This window comes from Eufriesea mexicana, unplaced genomic scaffold (genome assembly GCF_001483705.2).
Source record: "Eufriesea mexicana isolate 0111107269 unplaced genomic scaffold, ASM148370v2 scaffold515, whole genome shotgun sequence".
Classification (NCBI taxonomy): Eukaryota; Metazoa; Arthropoda; class Insecta; order Hymenoptera; family Apidae; genus Eufriesea; species Eufriesea mexicana.
In genome coordinates this window covers 44,771-62,114 of record NW_016908693.1, presented here as the reverse complement: position 1 = coordinate 62,114, position 17,344 = coordinate 44,771, and the positions used below count along the sequence as shown (strand labels likewise).

Genomic DNA, 17,344 nt, shown 5'->3' with positions numbered 1-17,344 from the left:
TACCGAAGTGCTTAAATCTAACAGTCTCACTTCTTTCACACGCAGACTTTCTTTCTCGATCACTTTCTTTTTTTCCCACGCGACCTTTTCCTGTGTGGACTAGGTATTGTACGTTCGAGAAAAGATGGCACAACGTGTTTACATCCTCACGGTAGACTGATCCCGTTGATACTCCCTCGATCACAGGCATTTACCACTATTGGCCGAAAATAGTGATGAAAATTCCGCTTACACTTTCGCTAGTAATATCCACTTTTCTATGATACTCCCAAAACTACTACCTCCAAGTTCGGTAACGTGGTACGTTAACATAGGCGTATGATATCCGCGAAAGAAATGTTACCTCAGAGTTAATTTACAATGAATTGGAAACACTACTAGGCCAGGCAATAAACGAAACGACACCAAATGATTGGAAAGGATTTTGTGAACACGTAGAAACACTGGAACACGAATATTGCACGAAAGATGGAATAATAGAAGACGCAACTGAAGACCTAGAATTAGAAATACAAAGCAGCGAGTCGGATAAGGAATCAGATGATTTATAAGGTAAAGAAGTACGAAAGTAATAATAATTAACATCATTTATGAAAATTGATTTAAAATTTAAGATGTATTTTTTATGATAAATTAATTATGTAATTGCATCGTACTAGATAACCGCTTAAAAAAATCATACGATACACCATAAATATAAAAAATATGTGTATAGTACATCACGTTTGCTGCGTAATGCAATGAAAAGTTAATCAAGATGCTAATTAGTAATTAGTAATTGCAAATAATCATGTGTTCATCGGAAGAATCTGAAGTTAATATGCTTTCGGGATGAGTCTACGTTCTTGCATCTATTTGTTGCGTCTGTCTCACTTTGTCTCGTTGCTTCGTTCGCTTTCTTTGTCACATGGTGTTCTATGATCGGGCTAATAGGAAGGGATAAGTTCTATCAATAAGAGAAGCGTTCTACTCTATTTCCTTCATGTTGTTAGAATGGTTGCGCTGGTGGAGATTCGGTCCTATAAGTTTCTCCGATGACTTCTTTTCAGCCACTCAGAGTAAACACGCTGTGCCTTCTTTTCTCGAACGCACAGTATTTCAAACGCTCAGCCGCATTCCTAACTTTCGCTCATTGCTCGCACTCGGTACAGTTACATACATCCTGTCTATAAAATCCTTGCGCGTGGTCACTTGTATTTCTACATGAACTCCAGATGTCATCCTGAAGGCCTGCATTCAATTTGCACTCAATTTCAAATGCTAAAAATATCCTACATATATATAAAATGAAAGTACTTATTTTATCATAGTATTTTGTATCGTTTAGATTTCTGTCGTTTATTTTACGTAAATGAATTTTACACTTTTTATATAATTATTTATAATAATATAAAGCTATTTGTAATTACATATAAGTAACATTTTTAGATGTTGAAGGCTTGTGTCTCCTATGTATCTGTTTTGTACGCCATGTATTGAACTTTTGGAAAATTGTTTGGAAGCATTGCGGAGATTTCAAAGGAACGTTTAGCTCAAAAATATCACATTAATAATTTGTTACGTTTGATTTATTTGTAGAGATGTGTAAATAGAAGAATTAGAACTGCAACGATTTACAAAGCTTTATTTTCGTTCGTTTCACTTTTCTGGTCTGTTATAATATAAACAAAAATAAAAAATATTTGGAAAGTTGAAATGTATTCAAATTTGTCATTATTTCTTTCATTAGTTTAATATTTTAGATGTGTTATTTATTAGTTATTTATCAGTTTAATTTTGTTGCAATTTTTTTTTTATATTTCATCTATGGAAAAGATACTTTCTGTTTTTATCTACTTTTACTTTTCACATTCTTTGGTTTAACATTGTTTTTGTGAAATAATTGTTCAATATCATACACGACGGAAGTATTTCTGGATTCAAATACCAAATGTGTAAGATACCAATTGCTTTTATTCTAGTTGTTGCTGATTTATTGCATTGTCAAGTCGTTCAGTAGTAACAACTATCAGATACGGATAACAATGTTTTCATTTATTGTTCTTATTCAAATGTTTATAAAAATTATTAAACTTCACAGAACATCAGTGTTCCAGATATAAATAATGTAGATTATTTTTTATTATTTTTACTATTTTATAAATTAGTTTAATAGCTAATATAATTAAAATAAAAATAATAAAAGCTTGTATTATTGAATAAAAACTTTCTATGTGAATTTTATTCTCATATCTTAAGGGATTATTTTTAAATTGTAATTAGAAATGTGAATTTTCTGCTAATTATATATTTAATTTTACATATTAACATAAAATAAGTGTTATTTTGAACTTGCTATTCCATAACTATTGAATTTATTTTAAAACTATTTTAAAGAGTGTTTACTAGTTAGGATTAATACACGAGTTTTCGAAAGCTATCGTAATATCGTTTATGTTTTAGAAATTGATTCTTTTCATATTACGACAAACTTCGTTAACTTATTCAAGATTTATTGAAGCTCAGAGCAGAAGAAAATTAAAGCAAATGAGGAAGAATGTGAATCATGACGTGAATTACAGCCATGAATACATGCATAAAGCATTATTCTGTAAGTATCCTGACGCCATCTCATTGTAATCTCATTTTCAATAGAAAAATCTTCAAATATAGGATGAAAATGGAAATTCAAAAATTGGTGAATAGTAAATTCGACATTATGCGATTAAAAGATTTATTATTATGCCTTAAACAGGAATATACATATATTATAATGTCTCGATTTTTAAAGAAAAATACTTAAAGGGAGTAAACTCGGATCAAATATAAACTAGAATCCAAAGGTTATATCATAAATGATATGTATAATTATTTTATATATGAAAAATAGTTATATCATAAATAATAAAATATGTTTCATATATATAAAGAAATTTATAATGGAAAAATTAAAATAAAGGCGTAATTAAAAAATAGTAAAATGTTGTCGATATAATAATATAAATACTTGAAAATAATTGACAATAACTAAATTACAAAAAATGTATTATTTTCGTATTACTTGGACACTGATGTTACAATAAAACCAATAAATCTCATCATTAATATGTGGATATGACATAACACGACATTTAAGGAAGACAAGGAGAATACATTCTTCCATAATTATTATGAATATAATTATGGGGGTCCTCCCCCATTGGAATTCTATTGTATCCTCATTGCTGCCATGAGGCCCCTTCGATCAGGTGGCTGCTTGGTGGGACGAAAGGAAAAGGAAGGGTGTATTTCGTCCTGAATCTGCTAGTGGACTCGTCAGTAAGGTTACCTAACAGTCCCTATCTTCGACGGGGAATACTAATGGAAGGTCAGAATTTGTATATAAAGGGTGTCCCAGCATTCACGCAAGAAGTAATAAACTAGATACTTACGACAGTGGATAAATCCTCCTTTGTTTCCAATTTCTTAAAAAATAAGCAAGAATTTACGGAACAAACGAATTTCAAGTGCACTCGAGAATATTGCATATTCGGAATGAGATATTTTTGATTTCATCTTTCTTCAAGAAAGTAAATATATTTCCGCTCTTACCCATTTCGAGATTCAAGATGAGAGTTTGCATTGTTAATATAAATTGTCCGTAATGACGTTTCCGACAGAATCAATATAAAGACAAATGTTCTTCATCGTATTCCCCTCCTTATTGCTTTAGCCAGTAATCGCTGATATTACTACATATTCTATGAGCATTAGCTTCTTCATAATACACTACAAGTAATTACATTTGGTCGATAAGCAGTTTTAAATATCATTTCAGTTGTAACAAAGTTTTGTTCTTAAGTTACTTTAAAAGTTTTGCCTCTGTTCCGGGCAAACTATTTTTCAGTGCGTAGTGGACGTTCGACTGTGATTCATTCTAATATCAAAGAAGATATTCTGTATGTACATTCTTATATAACTATATATACGATCGGATGTTAAAGAATTTCTAAGGTGAATATTTACGTGTCTTTTACCAGTAATGTACAATTATATTATTTGTAATATAATTTTTCAAATGACATTTAATTAAATTTAATTGAGGAATATTCATATTTTAAATTATATAACGTATAATTAAATTTTATTACGTTTTCCTAATCAAATAACATAGAAATAAACTTTATTTAATTTGTTTTTACTAAATAACATGCAAATAAATTTTATCTAACTTTTTGAAGTAAATAATATTTAATTAAATTTCAAATTTATTTATTTATCAGATTTATCAATCAGATTTATTTTCTATGTCACTATAATTATCTTACATAGTATTATTGAATATACAGAGGGTTAAATAGGACCTATATCACCATTTGCTTTTTGTTATTGCTTTTATCTTATTTACACGACGTCCGTTTGTGCTATTAACCTCATACTAATATCAAAGTGTGATATTATTTGTATTTAATAATAAGAATACGAGTGCAGGCGGAAGTATCATGCCTCAAAACTTCCACAGGTATTTAACAGATTTTCAACAGTGTTTCATTGAAAATTAAATTAGAAATGAAAAATATTATTCCTTTTTTTTGCCGAGTTATTTCTCCTTGTAAAATCACTATTTATCTGGGTATATATACCCCAATTTTTGTACTATGACATTCTTGCAATGTTTTAATGAATATAGAAAAAATATAGCGTTTTATTTAAATAGATATCAACGTTTCCAAATTTAAAAAAAAAAAGTAATTTTGGAATAATAATAAAATAATAAGTGTCTTTTATCGATTATGTGCTTGTACTCTGAAGAAATTTTTCAAAGAACTGTAAATATCGGTGATATTTAGGTCTTTCCATTTAAATGTCCCAGTCTGTACATGAGACCCGTGTATTGTTAACTTCTATGCATTATTAAGGTAAATTTGACTTGAAGAATACAAGTATTCTGTGCTTGTGATATTTATCGATTGGTAAAGCTTCGTTTGTTCGATTTTAGACAAAATATGCAAGTTTTAGTTCTTTCTTAACAGTTTCATTTTTAACAATCAATTTCTTTTTTTAAATATGTTAGGATTTCTAATTTGAAATGCCTCTTTGAAGCCGCTCATATGAAATGCTCGCTGATTGGTAGATACTTGAAAAGGCCTAGTTACCAATGAGTGTGTCTAGTGAGAATAGATCCGTTCCCTGTCATACAGCACATTTAGTGCGTGCTTTTTAAAAAGGAAATTATGAACATTGTGTAAATATTTAAATGATGCGAAATTTTCTAAAAAACGTATTCTTTTATCATTGGACAGATAGTTTCTTCTTAGGAAATTAATTCATTCTTAGGAAATTTCTAGGTTACTACATTTTTAAACGATTGAGAGTGAAGGATAAATTTTTTAAAATTTGATCTGAACTATTTTAAATATTTTATTAGGCTTGTATGTTAACCTTTCACGAACTTTTATTCTCTTTTATATATATTTACGGATTTTTTTATTATATAAAGATATATATTATGGTGTTGTACATAAAATGTATGTATAAATGTATGTATTTTATATATGCTAAATATATGATACATATTTATGGTGTAAAAGTATGTATAATTTATATACATCTACTCTATATAAATTCTTATTTGAAATATAATAATTTTTTATATAAAATAAAATATAATTATGTAGAATATCATATAACATAATGTATTTTTGCTATATAAATATTCTATATATAAATTATGGAATAGATTTATAATGAATCATTGCAAATAATAAATTGCAGGGAATTTTATAAATAAAATGATACGAACGAAAGTAATAAAAGAAATAAAGTTATTTTAACTGCAATATGTGACATTCGCCTGTAAAAGATTGATATATGGTCTATTAAAATAAGGGTTAAAATGATTAATTGATCACCCAACATTTTTTTAAATTTCGGTACCAAAAGATTTTCGACACCCAAAAATCGTAAACGTATCGTAAATTATGTCTAACATAATATTTCTGAAAAATATTATCGATGTTGTATGAAGAATTGTTGTATTGTGTAAAAGTGCACCGATTGCTTTGGTACAGTTTTCCAACGTTTCAACGTAATGTTCATTTAAACAATGCTCAAAAGTTAATACCTTTGAAATAAAATTGATATGTATTTATTCCTAATTATGAATACTATTTTGCAACTTTGAATGCACCTGAAATAAATTTAATATTTGTTTTCAAATATGAATATTATTTTATACTCTTAGATTAATTCAATACTTTTTGAATATATTTTATGCCAGATTGATTAATATTGTAATAATTATTATCGAACGAGCTAAACTTGTAGGGCCATTTGGATCCAAAACACAAATAATATTCGCAAAATATTAATATTAATGGCGGAGAAGAGTATCATTAGCCATCCAGTAGAAATTAGTCTTCGCATGATTGGCGCCTGGCCAAATTCTCCGTTTCGAATTTTGAAATATATTACCTGGATGCTAACGATGTCGACCTTCTTGATATTTCAATACTCCTACTGTATCACTCACATTAAAACAGACAGTTTGCCTGATTTATTAGATGGCTTAAGTCTTACGTTCTCCAATACTCTGCTTCTCCTGAAGTTTATGATCATTTGGTTCCACAAACGGTAAGATAAATTTTGATTATTTTTATTTAACTTTTTAATGAAATTTTTTTTTTATTGTAACAATATTAACCCTCTGCGGTCCGGACAGATTTCGTCAATCGCTCATTCGTTTAATATCGTTTACTTTGGAAAACATTTTTGAGCTTACTAACGCAACATACTTATGAATGGTTGGATGTATAAAATAAAAGTTTCAGATTTTGTAAACATTATTTTTTATTGTTTGCAGCTTATAATTTACCATTTATCAACCACCGGTTTTCTGCCACAGGTTTCGCATATATATGTAATCTCTCTTCTGCCACCAGGAATATTTCGATTTGAACATACTGTGCAATCTTTGTGTTTACGCTGCAGGTGCAGTGTAATTATATGTAATGTTCCATCTAATCGCTGTTTCTTGTCGCTGGACGATGGTCGTCCTGTTTTTGTTGTTGCACGCAAGTCCCCAACAAGTCTAAGCAAAAGTTCTTCTCTAAATTTTTTGTGGGAAATCTTCTGATTGCTCGAATTAACAGTGGATGCTTTGTACAAAACAAAAGCATTAACAATAGACGCTTGCAATTCCCAGAAATAGTTTTGCCTTATCTTAAACGCTGTGTCGAGTGACGCTCGACATAGGACCGCAAAGGGTTAATATCTAACATGTTAATTTATGCATAAAGCTATATGAGTGGGGATATTATTTTGCACAGAGTATTTGCCGAAACTTTGGCCTCAATGGCCGAGGACTGGAATAATTGTAAATCCGAATGGAATATGGAAGTAATGATACAGAAAGCTGCTTTATCCTATCGAATTGCGAGGATTATGTTTATAATGTTTACATGCAGTATCTCTGGATATACAGTGACTACACTTTTCGGCCCCGTGGACGACGTTCAAGTGTCAAATCCCACTGAGAAGAAATTTTTGTTAAGAATGGAATTTCCTTTCGAAGCGACAGTTTCACCGCTGTACGAAATTATTGTAACGATACAGATTATCGGTCAGTCGATATTTTCCTTGATGGCGGGAATGTCCATGGCTCTCATCGCGACGTTTGTGAGTTATTATTTCTTCCTTCTACTTCGTTATTATATATACTTTGCATTGTAAGGAAAAAGATGGTAATATGGACGCTGTTAATAAATTTCGACGTTGTTAGCTATTTGCACTCGAGCGGCACCTCTCACATGGAGAGTGCAAGTCCTTCGAGTCACCGATTTAATCGAAACTTTGTAGGTTTGTAGATTTTGTCATGCAGTTTAAGAATATATACCATTGTACCCGCCACTACTCGATAGTTTTTGAGATATTTACTAGATATTAACGTCTTCCAATTAATTTGCACTTCTTATTTACCATTTTTATGGCACAAAGCCTTCGAATTATTATTGTAGCAACCATCATTCTTACCCTCACCATCAGATGGATTCCGACTTCGAGGACTTTCTCGCAAGTCCTCAGAAAACGTCCAAATCCTATATATATAACTTCCCGTCCTTCCAATAGTATTTCAGTCTAAAGCAAGACCTGCTAGGGGCTACTTTTGCCTTGACCTTCGAGGGTGACGGATGTACCGATCGATCCTTCGCAGTCGAAGCCCTTAACCGTAAACGCTTATACCTGTGTTCGACAGTGAAAACACGTTCCATAGTGCATTAATAGAACACCATCCAGATAGACAACAACATATCAAAGAAACAAGGGAGTGATCTCTTGCAGTCAGTGGAGAGTGAACTAACAAAACCATCAGGGAGTAATATAATCATTGGGAAAAACAACGTCAACGAAGTGTTGAATATTATAAAGGAGAAAGGACTAACACAAAAGAGCATTATCAAGATTAATGCTCAAATAAATAACCCAGCTAAACTGAAAAGTTTAAAAATTCAGAAACCATTGCCAAATTTAATAATCAGAAAAGAATCATTACTATCGTCATGGAAATTGACAGACATGCTGCCAAACAAGAAAGTAGCCAGTACCGCTGCAACAAAGGAAGCAAGCGAGTGTGGAAAGACAGGATATAGTAAAGTCGTACTCACAAACTCGTTAAGTTAGCATCTTCTCTACTTTATTTGTCTGTTTGCACAGTACAAGGTTATTAGTGGAAAAGACCCTGACTAGTTAGTGGCTCAGGAAAGACTGAGCGAATCTTCCTCCGATTAGACGAGCTCTCCCCAAAAACGCGGGAGACACCCTGATTGGTTAACACCGAGTTCGGATCGTTAACCAATCAGGTATTTTAGGTGTAATTAATTGCGCTCCCTATTCCTTGTTGTGAAAATTTTTGGTGACGTAGGGGGATTTCCTCATGGGCCCGCGACCCGCGGCGCGGCTAAGGTTGCCTGCGGTACCTTGGTCCCTTTGAAGAATCCCCCGAGGCTTTATGGTACTCGTATGGACTGTTGAGGCCCGGACTGACTAAGTTCGAAGGTTAGCAAAACGTGCCGTCATAAAACCTTTGAATTTAGATTAAAATAAAAGACGGCTTTCTCAAAAACAGCTATGTAGCAACGCCTTCGATAAAACCTCTCGGCCCCCTTTTCCGCACGTCGAATGTTTCTTTGCATGTACGTGCCAAGGACCGCTACATGAGAAATCTGCGGCCCTGCAATACGATGAGCTGCTAACAATCATCGATAAATTAAACAAGACAGTGGAACTGTTCTCGAAACAACTTGAAGAAGAGAGAGCAAAGAACGGGGGAAAAAATCCCCGTCCTACGTCATTCAGCCACGCCGAGCCACCGAGCCAGGTAGCCAAGACGAAAGAAAACCCCGCAGCCCCAGAAAACAGCACGACATCGACGGAAGACAGGGACCAGTAGACGAAAGTCGACCCAAACAAAAGATCTCGCCCGAGGCAGCTTACGAGCCCAGTGAGACCAGCATAAATTACTCACTTTCCGTAATTCATTAATTTTTCACTGACGGAGCCCTTCTATCCTTTTCTATCCCCTCTCTGTCTTTGTCTATCACGTGACGAGCTCTTCGATGACCTCCTCGCCTATTCTATATTCCTATTACTTTTCCGGGCATATGGTCCAAAATCATAGATGGCGCTGGTCGAAATTGCACAATCAAAAACCACGTGACGCGTTGGCCGTGGGAAACAAAAGAATAAAAGGACATAAATGAGTATAACACATTTTTGTTCCTTCTCTTTACTCTCTTAACAGCTCAACGAACATGAAGTCACAGATCAAAATGGGTGATTTTGTTCTTGGTAAAAAGAAAATGAAACTGCGATGATTATATGCTAAAGTACTTTTTATTAACATTGAAAGTTTTACATATAAACGTTAATTGTTAACGACATAATAAACAATGACATATAGACAGAATCTGAGTAGACGTTCGTATCACAGACCATTGAAAAATTGTTTCGTAATACATATCACGTAATAATTATCATTATAATGACCATATATATATGTACAATATTTATAGATATATGATAAATGATTCCATTCAAATACATGAGTTATCCTAACAATTCTTGATATCTCTTATCGTGCATCTCCTCGGCTTTCTCTCGTGCTAAACCTTATAAGGAGTTCTTTATTCCCTATTCATTTTCCTTTATATCTTTATCATCTTCAACATCATCTATTTTATAACTTTCTACTTTCTTCGGTTCCTTTTTTGCGTCCTTCAATTTATTTTTTATCCTTTCCTTTATTTCCCTGAAAATATAAATATAAGATAGTCAATGAAAATTCTTACTTTCTATAACATAGTTATAATGTAAACAATAAACTAACTCTTTCTCTTTCTTTACAACTTCTATTTCTTCTTAAGTTTTTACTTCGTCGTCAATTTTCTAATCACTACAGCGGCCTTCCTTCCTTTTTTCATTTGCAAGTCCAGGTGGTTCAACAGCTGGTTATGAGCTTAATTTTGGATCAGTTAAATGATCATGAGTTGATTAGCCCTTACCACTAAACTTTTTACTTAATATAGCAGATTCTTCTTCATCTTCCTCTGCTTCTTCACCAAATGATAAAAGATTGAAATCTCTATTACAATATTTTTCATTACAAAGAATAATACTACTAGGGCTAAATTCTGCAAACATATATGATTTCTACTTTACTGCTGCTGTTTCAGTTTTTGAACTGTTCTTCATTTTCCTGTACTATAATTCTTGGTATAATATCAGATAAAGGATTGTTCAATATTTCAGTTTTTCTTATTTTTGGAGAATAAAGTAGTCTATCATTCTACAAAAAAGGGGAAATATTATATTTATATCACTTCTTGATATATTTTCTTGTAAACATTAAATTTACCTCATCTACAAGTGATTCTTCAAGTTTAAGCATGTTATATAGAGTTTGTCCAGTAACTTTACCAAAGATTGTATGTTTATTCTGCACATCTGGTGTAGAATGAAGAGTACAAAAACAATTGGGACCCAATGTCATCTTCTCCAGCATTAGCAACAGCAATTAAATCTTGTCGACAAAATCGTAATCTTGTACGAAAATCGTCCTATAACACATATATATAATAATTATTTTTGAATAAAAAAGGAATTCATTTCATTCTTAAATATAGTCTCACTTTAAATGGTTCTCCAGATATTTTACCACCTTCTCCTGTACCTGTGGGATCACCACCTTGTGCTATGAATCTTTTGATAATTCTATGAAATATAGTGTCATCCCAATAACCACCCATACATAATTGAAATGAATTGTATGAAATTTTTACATGCCTTTGGAGTTTCTTTTGCCCATAATTCTAAATCAATAACACCAATAATTGTTTTTATTGTGACCTAGTTATGACAAATATATTAGTTTGAATAATGTAAAACACTTTTAAAATCAAATTTATTACAATTTATTATTTATTATTGTAAATCAAACGGGGAAATCATTTAATATATTAATATAGAAATTTAGAAATTAAATATTGTATATCGGTTAAATTTAAAAAAATAGACATACAATCTATTGAAATATTATTAACTAATACCTATTACTTTACTCTTGGTCGCTAGCTCTTGCATATGAAAATTATTCCTGGCTGTAGTCTCCTATAATAAAAGAAATCCTTCGTCAATATTATTTCATATTAAATCTTTAGTCATTTATAAATCAGTCAACCAAATGGTTCTTTCCTTGAATAATCATCAGCAAGCAAGACATACCTTTAACCTCCTTTTAACATAGACTTTCTTGGCACAATTAAATCCATGTGCCACAGTTCCATTATTAATCCTGCTTTTATAGTTTCCAAGTTCCTATAGATATTTCTACACATTTGTGCTTTAATACAACATTTATACTCCGTATTCAATTTATCTTTAACCATTATAACTATTACCAATTGTTGATTCTCCATCTCTTTAATGGTCCTCAAATTTGTATGTTGATGACACATCACATCCTTCTCTGTTGATACACATGATGCGCTCTTCCTGTTTCTTAATGCAACATACTATGTGTTTCCTCTTCTCACTGCTCGCATTAGGACCTCTCCTTTCCTTTATATACCTCAACTCGAACATTCTGAAATATAACAGATTAGAGATGACCATTCACTTCAACCTTAATCTATTTTCAATATTTTGCTGTTACAAGATTACATCACCTAAATTAATTATATTCTTCTTTGTCTGCCCAAACCATCTTCCTTTTACGAATATTGCTTTGACCATCAAACATTTCTACGTCCTATGTCATATGGTTAGCTGATCTAGAATTCAATATACATATCGTAAATTACATATATGTATTACTGCTTCAATTTTTTCTCAGTATAAAATATAACTCTTGACCTCTATGGCTATATGCTGGAGCAATTCCATGAGTACAACATTTTTCTACGGTTACACATGCTTGTTCATTTCAACAGAATATTGCCTTCAACCTACTCTACGCAGATATTCCGAATAAACCTAATCCAAAAGCCTAATTTCAAAAATAGAAGCGAAAATTGGAAATCGCACATCACGACTAGACAGCCACTGACACATTCGGCATTATTTCTAGAAAACGCACGCTCGAAACAGAAAAAAAAATTCAATCCCATTAGAGAAAATTCCAATCTATGCTGGTATATAGAACAAACGTAATCAAAAAGCCTAATTTCGAAGATAGAGGAGAAAAAAGTCAATTGCGCAGCACGATTTCACAGCCACTGACACATTCGGCACTATTTCTCGAAACCGCACGCTCGAAACCGAAAAAAAGTATCCAATCCCAGTAGAGAAAATTCCACTCTACGCGAATATATAGAACAAACCTAATCCAAAAGCCAAATTCCGGAAAAAGAAGCCAATAAAGTCAATTGCGCAGCACGAGTTCACAGCCACTGACACATTCGGCACTATTTCTCGAAACCGCACGCTCGAAACCGAAAAAAAGTATCCAATCCCAGTAGAGAAAATTCCACTCTACGCGAATATATAGAACAAACCTAATCCAAAAGCCAAATTCCGGAAAAAGAAGCCAATAAAGTCAATTGCGCAGCACGAGTTCACAGCCACTGACACATTCGGCACTATTTCTCGAAACCGCACGCTCGAAACCGAAAAAAAGTATCCAATCCCAGTAGAGAAAATTCCACTCTACGCGAATATATAGAACAAACCTAATCCAAAAGCCAAATTCCGGAAAAAGAAGCCAATAAAGTCAATTGCGCAGCACGAGTTCACAGCCACTGACACATTCGGCACTATTTCTCGAAACCGCACGCTCGAAACCGAAAAAAAGTATCCAATCCCAGTAGAGAAAATTCCACTCTACGCGAATATATAGAACAAACCTAATCCAAAAGCCAAATTCCGGAAAAAGAAGCCAATAAAGTCAATTGCGCAGCACGAGTTCACAGCCACTGACACATTCGGCACTATTTCTCGAAACCGCACGCTCGAAACCGAAAAAAAGTATCCAATCCCAGTAGAGAAAATTCCACTCTACGCGAATATATAGAACAAACCTAATCCAAAAGCCAAATTCCGGAAAAAGAAGCCAATAAAGTCAATTGCGCAGCACGAGTTCACAGCCACTGACACATTCGGCACTATTTCTCGAAACCGCACGCTCGAAACCGAAAAAAAGTATCCAATCCCAGTAGAGAAAATTCCACTCTACGCGAATATATAGAACAAACCTAATCCAAAAGCCAAATTCCGGAAAAAGAAGCCAATAAAGTCAATTGCGCAGCACGAGTTCACAGCCACTGACACATTCGGCACTATTTCTCGAAACCGCACGCTCGAAACCGAAAAAAAGTATCCAATCCCAGTAGAGAAAATTCCACTCTACGCGAATATATAGAACAAACCTAATCCAAAAGCCAAATTCCGGAAAAAGAAGCCAATAAAGTCAATTGCGCAGCACGAGTTCACAGCCACTGACACATTCGGCACTATTTCTCGAAACCGCACGCTCGAAACCGAAAAAAAGTATCCAATCCCAGTAGAGAAAATTCCACTCTACGCGAATATATAGAACAAACCTAATCCAAAAGCCAAATTCCGGAAAAAGAAGCCAATAAAGTCAATTGCGCAGCACGAGTTCACAGCCACTGACACATTCGGCACTATTTCTCGAAACCGCACGCTCGAAACCGAAAAAAAGTATCCAATCCCAGTAGAGAAAATTCCACTCTACGCGAATATATAGAACAAACCTAATCCAAAAGCCAAATTCCGGAAAAAGAAGCCAATAAAGTCAATTGCGCAGCACGAGTTCACAGCCACTGACACATTCGGCACTATTTCTCGAAACCGCACGCTCGAAACCGAAAAAAAGTATCCAATCCCAGTAGAGAAAATTCCACTCTACGCGAATATATAGAACAAACCTAATCCAAAAGCCAAATTCCGGAAAAAGAAGCCAATAAAGTCAATTGCGCAGCACGATTTCACAGCCACTGACACATTCGGCACTATTTCTCGAAAACAAACACTCGAAACCGAAAAAAAGTATCCAATCGCGTTAGAGAAAATTCCACTCTACGCGAATATATAGAACAAACCTAATCCAAAAGCCAAATTCCGGAAAAAGAAGCCAATAAAGTCAATTGCGCAGCACGATTTCACAGCCACTGACACATTCGGCACTATTTCTCGAAAACAAACACTCGAAACCGAAAAAAAGTATCCAATCGCGTTAGAGAAAATTCCACTCTACGCGAATATATAGAACAAACCTAATCCAAAGGCCTAATTTCGGAAAAAGAAGCCAATAAATTCAATTGCGCAGCGCGATTTCTCAACTACTGACACATTCGGCACTATTTTTGGAAAACGCACACTCGAAACCGAAAAAAAGTATTCAATCCCGTTAAGGAAGAAATAACTCTACACTGATAGATAGAAGAATCCGAGTCCAAACCCTAATTTCTGAAATATATGCAAAAAATGTAAACCGTCTAGCACAACTTATATGGCACTTGTGCTTCCATCACTTTATTTCACATGTACTCCTTCAAGAGCGGAAAATAATTGGCTTAGTGTTTCGAGAACAACTTATGTGATGCAGTAGTAACGAAGTATTCTAATCCACAATCAAAATTTAGAATGTAATAGCGATAATACGTAGCTGTATTGCAATTGAACGTCAAGATCGAAGAAAAATTGAAAAAACTCTTAAAAAGCTATTTTATTCTATTCTATTCTATCCTCAAGCTAGTCTATTCAGTAATGTTGATCAAATATTCCAATGGGCAGTCGAAATCTAGAATCCCCTACAGCAGATTGTAACGGACAATACGGTAGTATTATAGGATCCCGCACTCACGCCACTTTATTTCCCACATGTATCGGTATACGATTTACACTATGTAACATCACTTTTTTTCACATGTATTATATTACCAGCGAAGAAATGTTCACAGTTAGTAATCTTGAACTTCGTAAAGTAATTAAAACGTCAATCAGCGATATCACTACTTCACGAAACGTTTTATGATTTAATGTTTCACTTTGACGCGTGAGAATATTCTACCATGTTACCGTTATGCCAGCTTACCGCCAACTGGAAGTTGGCTGCAGCCGGATATGCTAGGAATTTTTATAGCGGGAAAATGTTGCATCTTTGAAATAGCTATCTGATAAAGTATCGATGTAAAATATCAAACGATGTTTCTTATATTTGTTAATATCAACGAAGTAGATATAAATATAGTTTTGCTACAAAAAATTCCAAATTTCTATAATTAATGCATGAACTTGCATTATTAATTTCTCCTTTACACTAATGGATAGATGAACCATTATTATCTATGGCAATAGTTCTAACACTGTATGCAATAATGACCAATAATGATTTAAATAACAACGAATTCATGTCCATACTTATATTAGAATTATCACTAAGGCTGTACCTTTACGATGCAATTTTAAAAGTTGCAATTTTAAAACATGAAGTCACAGATGAAGATGAGTGATTTTGTTCTTGATAAAAAGAAAATGAAACTGCAATGGTTATATGCTTAGGTACTTTTTATTCACGTTGAAATTTTCACATATACACGTTAATTGTTAACAACAATAAGCAATGACATATAGACATTAGAATCTGAGTAAATGTCCGTATCACCGCTGGGAGAAAAAAATGTTTCGTAATACATATTACATAATAATTAACATTATAATGACCATATATATATGTATATGTAACAATATTTATAAACATATATAATACGCTACATCTCCTCGGCTTTCTCTCGTGCTAAACCTCATAAGCAGTTCTTTATTCCCTATTTATTTTCCTTTATATCTTTATCATCTTCAACATCATCTATTTTATAATTATCTAATTTTTTCGGTTCCTTTTTTGCATCTCTCAATTTACTTTTTATCCTTTTCTTCATTACTCTGAAAATATAAATATAATACAGTCAATAAAAATTACTACTTTCTATAACATAGTTGTGATGTAAACAATAAGCTAACTCTCTTTCTTTATGACTTCTAATTCTTCTCGAGTTTTTAATTCTTCGTCACTTTCCTAATTGCTGCTGCCTTCCTTGTTTTTTTAATTGCAAGTCTAGATGGTTCAACAGCTGGTTGTGAGCTTAATCTTGAATCACTTAAATGATTATGAGCTGATTTACCCTCACCACTAAACTTTTTATTTAATACCACAGATTTTTCTACATCTTTCTCTGCTTCTTCGCCAAATGTTAAAAGATTGAAATTTCTGTAACAAAATTTTTCATTGCAAAGAATAATACTATCATGGCTAAATGCTACAAACATATATGATTTTTACTTTCCTCCTGCTGTTTTAATTTCTGAACTGTCCTTTGCTCCTTTACATTCCTGTACTATTATTCTTAGTATAATATCAGAAAATTGACTGTTCAATATTATAGTTTTTAACAATCTTGGAGGATACAGTAGTCCATCATTCTACAAAAAAGAGGAAATATGATATTTATATCATTCCTTGATATATTTTCTTGTAAACATTAAATTTACCTCATCTACTAGTGCTGCTTCAAGTTTAAGCATGTTATATATATTTTCTGCAGTAACTTTACCAAATATTGTATGTTTATTCTGCACATCTGGTGTAGAATTAAGAGTACAAAGAAAATTGGGAACCATTGTCATCTTTCCCAGCATTGGCCACAGCAATTAAATCTCGTCGACAAAACCGTAAACTTGTATGAAATTCGTCTTAAAACACATATATCTAATAATTATTTTTCAATAAAAAAGCAATTCATTTTATTTTTAAATATACTCTCACTTTAAATAGTTCTCTATATATTTTACCACATTCTCCTGTACCTGTGGG

At 32.9% G+C, this 17,344-nt stretch overlaps 1 protein-coding gene across 1 annotated transcript in view; it reads left to right on the top strand.

Annotated features, from left to right (window-relative positions):
- Positions 1 to 7,350: 7,350 nt before the first annotated feature.
- The window catches only part of LOC108545770 (odorant receptor 4), a 21,184-nt gene continuing 11,190 nt past the window's right edge, over positions 7,351 to 17,344 (top strand). The window contains exon 1 of the mRNA XM_017897548.1: positions 7,351 to 7,635. Coding sequence (XP_017753037.1) covers positions 7,351 to 7,635 — 285 coding nt within the window. The remainder of the gene's footprint in view (positions 7,636 to 17,344) is intronic.